This window comes from Merops nubicus, unplaced genomic scaffold (assembly GCF_000691845.1).
Source record: "Merops nubicus isolate BGI_N331 unplaced genomic scaffold, ASM69184v1 scaffold36068, whole genome shotgun sequence".
Classification (NCBI taxonomy): domain Eukaryota; kingdom Metazoa; phylum Chordata; class Aves; order Coraciiformes; family Meropidae; genus Merops; species Merops nubicus.
The window spans coordinates 21,934-28,906 of record NW_008628335.1 but is presented as its reverse complement, the minus strand read 5'-3'; the positions used below and the strand labels follow the sequence as shown (position 1 = coordinate 28,906).

General features: G+C 37.2%; 1 protein-coding gene across 1 annotated transcript in view; it reads left to right on the top strand.

Annotated features, from left to right (window-relative positions):
• Window positions 1-1,555: 1,555 nt before the first annotated feature.
• Window positions 1,556-6,973, top strand: part of TMEM56 (transmembrane protein 56) — a 17,954-nt gene continuing 12,536 nt past the window's right edge. Inside the window, exons 1-2 of the mRNA XM_008946620.1 lie at window positions 1,556-1,723; window positions 6,178-6,267. Of these exons, the coding sequence (XP_008944868.1) occupies window positions 1,569-1,723; window positions 6,178-6,267 (245 nt within the window). The 5' untranslated portion in view covers window positions 1,556-1,568. The remainder of the gene's footprint in view (window positions 1,724-6,177; window positions 6,268-6,973) is intronic.

The following is a 6,973-nucleotide window of genomic DNA, read 5'->3' as shown; positions in this document are numbered from 1 at the left end:
TGCTGTTATTTGTCCTGCTTATGTAGCTGTAGCTTTTACTGTGGGTACTACTTAGAGAAACTCTTCAGATAATTAACTTTCTTTTTTTACACTTCAGTTCTGAGGAAACAAACATAAGAAATAGGAGGGGAAAAACATTTGAGATCATTGAACCTTCTGAATCTTTGAAGACAAAAAGTTCTTTTCCTGATCTATAAGGAATACACCTTTTGTTAAAATTCTAAGTTTAAATGCAAGTCATGTTTCAATATACTCATTGTTTACACCACCAAGTGAGAATATTGTAATTTCTTTTTTTTTTTTTAATTTATTGTATTAACTGGTGAGCTTTTCTTTCTATTTCCCCCCCCAACCCAGAATGTCAGGTTTCTTTCCATCTGCAATGCAGGCATGATTTCAAAAAATCCAAGGCATACTCCCTCATTCTATAATGCACATGAAAAAAAGGGAAATGTAATTCTTTTGGGTTTTGCTGACCATTAGGTGGTTGTAGAAACATCAAATTATGCTGGCCTCTAAGGTCGTTTTTTTTTATTTTTATATATTTTCTCCAGTAAAACTCAAATAAGTGACAGCAGTTATTGAAACGGGTATTAAAATATTTATTTATTTATGTATTTTTAAATTAAGCCATTTGGCTTATTTTCCTTTTTCTGTTCAACTTAATGCAAACAGACTTTTTATGCATTTGTAACCTTTGCCAGTCTTGGAATATAAAACACTTGATGACACCATCAAACCAGAGATGTATGTCAGAAGTTTGTGGCTTTAGGGAAAATATTGTTCTGTCTTGCGAAATACTGACTCAGGAGAAATGACTGAAGCATTTAGAAAGTGATATTGATATTTAGAATTGTTTAGCTGTTTACTTAGACCTCATGAAATAGCTACACGTCCAGCATCTGAAAAGTACAGTAGTTCTGATAATAGGAAGCTTTTCAGTGTGCTCTGAAATTATACAAACTTCAGACTTTCCCATGAAGAAGAAAAAAAGCTCAAATATGATAGCCCACTTTCTGTCACAAAAAGAAAAACTCAGCTGTGAACAAATTGAGAACTACTGTGTCTGTAAAGTACACAAACAGAGCTGCACTGAGGCTATTGCTTCCTGAGGCTGACCTGAAAATCTTCCTACTACATTTACTTGATTTCATTGTTGCTTTTTAAAATCCTATTGGCAGCAGCCAATATGGTAAGAATGTGATGAGTTTTAACTTTGGAGCTTCTTGGTCAGCAGTGGAGGCTTCTGAGCTGGCTGTTGCACTGGTCAGTGGTCCTCCCTGTCCCTTCCGAGTAGATAAAATGTGTGCAACTTCAGGCAATCAAAGTGTATAGTATGCAGATGTTCAAAAAACACCCAAACCCAAACCAAAATGCAACATTTACATGTAAAAGTTTGGGGGTACTTTTATACTATTAAGGCTTATGTAGAAATGTTGAAGAGGGTGAAACTTATAGTGAAGAATACTTCTGTTCTTAAGTTAGCTGTCAAAAACACTTTCTGTGGTTGCTTTAAATGGAGAATGGACTGAAATTACTTTCTGCTTCTCTTCACAGGCTGAAGAAAAATGGCTTCCTTCAGCAACCTGACCATTGGCATTGCTGTTGCCAGTTTTACTGTATTTCAACTCCTGTTTCATGTTTTAAGTTCTTGGGTGTCAGCACGAATAACACCTGGTTTTAACAATCTTAGCCAAAAAAGGAAGATCGAATGGAATTCAAGGTAGAGTGTTCAAAACAAACTACAACTAATAACTTACCTGAAATTGTTAACTACTTGTTAACAACTAGCCTGAACTACTGGTTAACTAGTCTGAACTACTTGTGTGTGTATTTATATGTTAAATGTCTGTGAGGATTAGAGGGATGGCTCCAGGCACTTGACAAGTTCTGAATGTAAAATGGTGAGGCCCCTTCTTGAACACACAGCATTACAAACCCTTGTACCTTAAACACTTTGTTAGACAGGGATGCCTCAATGAAAGTCAGTAAAAAAAAAACCAATGACTGGTGAGAGGTTAGTAAACTGAAGTGGATTAATTTTAAATGGTTTCTCTGTGACACTCCTAGTAAATAGAAGAGGTACAAAATTCCTTTCCCCCAAACATACATGAAAATCAAAACTATTGAAATTTATTCTGTGATCTAAATGCTAGTGTATCTCTGGTCATGGTTTTAGATGCAAAGCAAATTGCTCTCTGTTCACCTGGTGCCTCCTACACTACAACCTCTTCTACGTAAGTTAGTTTTGCAAGAAATTCAGTGAATCTTTGGTGTAGTATTGGAGTGAGGCAGGGTTAGACAGGTACATCTGTGTCTTGGTGGGGAAGGAGACTGCAAGACAAGGAGGGGGAAGCTATGACAGACACACGGTACACATTCAGGATGGAGTTCTGGAAACTCAGTCTAAAATCCTTCCTCACTTTTTTGTGTTTCTGCAGTTCCATCACTGGGGTGGAGACTGCATTACACTTGTCTCCTCAGAGCACTGTTAGAAACTTGTTCAACTCTGTGAATCTGCACTGGGTGCTTCCCTCTCTTAAGCCATAAAAGAAGTCTAGGGCAGTAATTGCAAATGGGATGATCACGGAGGTTTTTTTTGCAATATACTACTCGGAAAGGGTGTATATAGTATGCGGGGATCTCTGGTTGAATTGATTAGATACAGTTGAACTTTATGCTTGGGTTAGTCTGTTTCAACAAGAAAATATTTTTTCAGGTTCTTCTCAATTTTGAAGCTAAAAAAATATGTACTATATGGCACTGCACTCAAAATGCATTAGTCATATCACTGGTCCTCAGTGCTGTTTAAAGGCAGCATCAGGTGGATACTTTTAAAGTTTTTTCCATTGTTCTGGGCAGCATTAGCAACTAAAATAGTCTTGCTCTTCTGTTTGGCAAATGTCCACCTGTGGTGTTCTTAAAGGCACCATCTTAATTTCACTTTGATCTTTGAATAATTGCCTATCTGCTAGAACAACTTTGTAGGATGCCAGTTAATGATATCAGTGCAGATTACATTTATCTCTGTTACAATTGACAATAGAGGCAAACAGAGAAGCTAAACTAATCTGTTATCGGGTTGGAACTCCTGTCTGTAAGCCACATCAAGTGACCCTTGAATTGCATAACGGGCTTTCTGAGAACTTATCCCATGCCTGGTAGCACTGTGCTAAGTTGTGGTGCTTTGCATAATGACATATGAATTGTTTCATACATCACAAGTGTGTTGGAAATAAGCTGCCCTGTAATTTCTGGGCTGCTTTGTAGTAAGGTGTTTTAACTGCTCAAGCTGATACAGCACCCCAGTCAGTATCTTTTTTTTACTTTCGACATTTTTTTCTTGGAGTTGATACAGGATGTAGATGTTAGAACACAAATCAGTTGTGGTCCAGTGCTACATCCAGTCCTGGAGTTAAAAAGGCATGAAACACAAAGCATGGCTCATCAACAGCTTGTTGATGTTATACTTGAGGAGGGCATGAAGTGCTTTGTCAAACTGCTTCATCACTCAAGTGTTTCACCAAAACGAGAGACACCCCAAGGTGTTTCTTACATGTTCAGAGAATGTAGATGGACAAGTATATACTCTGCAGTACAGATAAAGAAAGTTATTATATCTCCCAGTAAAATAAGTTGGGTTAACGTAAATGTTTTAAAAGTAGATGGTTGTTATTTTGCCCTGTGTTGAACTGGTGTTGGGAGTGCTCACACAAATGTTTCTATTGGCAGTCCTGAAGGAAACTGGCACAGAGGATGGTTATGCATTTTTATCAGCTCAGCTGGGTCTGGAAGAGGGCATCTGCCCGAAATGTGCCGTAGCATTGAAAATATATTGTTACAGTTTGGAAGCTTTTGTAAGGAAATGGTTGAGCTGCAGCTCTGCACTGTGTGTTCCATACTGTCGATTTGTTCATTCTGACCTTCCAGGAATTAAGAACAAATAAAGCAATTACTTCTGAAACCTTAACTATGCAGATGCTCAAGTTGAGTTAAAGACTGTACTTTGACACAGACGTAGTATAACTTTTCAATTTGTCGTTCAGAAATTCCTGTCATGTCTTCTGTAATAAATCTTTGTACTGCTATTAAGGAGTTGTAAAAAATATGTTCAATACTAAAGAAACAAGCGTGCAACTTATCAGTGCAACTTTTTTCTTTGCAGTGTAATGAGGAGTTAAAGGTTGCAAGCCTTGACAGCAATTTCAAGGAAGTGTACAGAGCTTGATAGCTTGACCTAGATTCCATATTAAAATGGAGTGTTGCACTATTCCCCTCCCTCTGTCCATTCTATGGAGAAGCTTCAAAGTCTGGAGTAAATGGGAAAATCTGCTTATTTTCTTCATCCTCCTGCCCCCCCTCAAGTGCTGTGCTTGTGTATAGCTTGTATTCTAAAACACCAAGGTTTGGACAAACAGCCACTCCCGAGACAAAGTGCAACTGTAAACTAATGAACGATATTCTAGGGCACAATTTACTTCTTTCAGCATTTTACTCTCCTAAAGTTCAAAATTCCCAGTTATTTCTCAAGCAAACTTCCTACTTCTCTGTTAATTCTGTGTTGCAAGAGTAGACATTTTAATTAAACTATACTAATTAAATCTTAAAAAAAAATATGGGGGGGGAGAGCAGCCTGTTCTATAATGCTTAGTAAAAGTTCTTATTCAGCTTGATACATTTGACTATTCATATTATATTAATCTCTATTTAATTTTTGGAACACTGTAGAAAAAGCTGCTGAAAATAGAATGATGACAGTTGTTAAATTGTAAGTAGAGACTTCTTTTATGAAAGGTTACAGAATCTTTTAATGCCAATAGGCAATAATGGAACTTCTGGAAACAGATGAGGGATTATAACCTAGTCTTTCTTTACAAAGCCTTCTGCAGGAAGTAAGATGTTTTCTTCAGATCTCGTGTGGTAGAGTGACTTATGCATATTTAAAATATTACCTTTCAAATACATGTATTCAATATGTACAAAGGCGAGCCTAATGACTAACAGCATTTATACATTTGTGTGCATATTGTTAATGCTGTGAGTATGGGGCGAAGGTGTTTCAGCATCGAACTTGGAGTTCTTATTTTTCAAATAATGTCCATGATTCTGTAGAGCTATTTTGGCACATAATTATTTTTTCTTCCTAGGCCCACGTGAAAAGTGGGAAAGCAGTCAAAGGCGGTCAGTAGCTACACACTATTAGGTGGCAGTTTATAGTAGTGTTAAACCCGTGGCTAGAGGAACAAGGTTACACATTTTGGACTTAAGCCCATTGCATTGTTCTACCTTCCAAGAATACATGTGGACTCAAAAGGGCAGAACAGCCCTGGGCTGCATGCTGGCAGAAACCCTGTTGGGGGCCTCTGTAAATAGGTGATTCTCTTAAAGTGCTTGTTAACATTCGGAGTTGGTCTACAGTGTACATGAAACCTGTACTCTTGAGACTCGTGTCTTTGGAAGAAAAAAATGTTTAGTACCCATGTATGGACAAGGCAACTCTGATTAGTGTAACTTTATGTAAGACAAGAGGAGCATAAAATAAAGCTGGGAGCTGCCAGTTCATATGACCCTGTAGCTGTTACACCCCAGATAGTCAGCTACAAGCTTTTGTTGTACAAGCTTTCTCTTGGAAAACCAGAATCTACTTCAACTGCAGTAGAATTCTTTTTGAAGCTTTCCTTGATAGGATTTTTTGTTTAATGCCTCTCTTTCAAAAACCCAAACTTGGCAGATTTATTATGAGTCGTCTATTAATTTGGTGCCTGAAAGGAGAAACCTGCTGCTGCAGGGCCCACGGGTCAATCCGAATAAGAAATGCATACAGATTTTCCAACAAACGGGGCAATACGGTAAGTATTTGTTGGAGAACTGGATGTCATATTGTCTTTAAGGATTTAAGGATAATATATGGGAAATTGAAGGAAAATGTAGATCTCAATTACTTTTCTGTTTAACATCCCCCAACTCCAATCTAAAAGATTCCTCCTTTTTGTATTTTGATTTTTGGTGCTGACGGGTTTCTTCCACCTGTTGTTGTGCAAGTGGGTAAAGCAGAGATGACAGTCTTCCACAGAGCTGGCTGGATCAGGTGTGAATGTCTTTGGAAACATCCTACCTCAAGAACAAAACAAAGTAGTGAATGGCAGTGCCTCCTTGTGACTGTGATCTCTTTTCCAGGACAGTGTCCACAGTCCACGCCTTGGTGGTTGGTGGGTTTTGCCTGTATATTTTGTTGTACGATGATGCTGTTAATGCTGACCGTCTCTGGTAAGGCATGTTACATGTATCTTGTATTTACACAATTAAATAACATGTTAGAGAAGGAAAAAAATAAACCTGCAGTGCATTAATTACAGAAAGAACAGTGTCATTTCCCCTTTAAATATGCAGTTGTGATGTCCCAGTTTTTATATCTCTACTATTTCATAGTTACAAATTATTTTGTCAGTTTTAATGTCTTTAGGGCATCATCTCTTTGTGAAGTGGAACAGAGAAAATACAAGCAATCGATGTGAAATAGCATATTAGTTGCTCTTGGTTCTATGCTTTAGTAATTTAAGTTGGCATGACTGAAACTATGCTGTTTACTATAATCATTTTAAAGTGAAATTGAAATGCTGTTGCAGGTCTGGAGTGTGTGTTTAAGAAAGCTGAAGGGTCCTCTTGTATCTATAAAATATGTATGTCTGAATTGCTAAATTAAGATGTTTATATTTCTGCCTCTCATAAAGCTTCTATCAATCTTTGCTTTAAATAAAGTATGAAAGGTTCAAGTGCTGTCTTCACAAGCAATAGGAATATTTAATAAATGGACTTAGACTATTTTATCTAGTTAACAAAAGTTTCTGTATTAAGCTTATCTTTTCTTGGTTTCTAGTTATATTGTTTTGTGTCAGACTTTTTGAGGGAGGAGGAATGAGATACTTTTTTTTTAGTTGAGTTAATTATAGATTGCTATTAGGGTTTTGACATT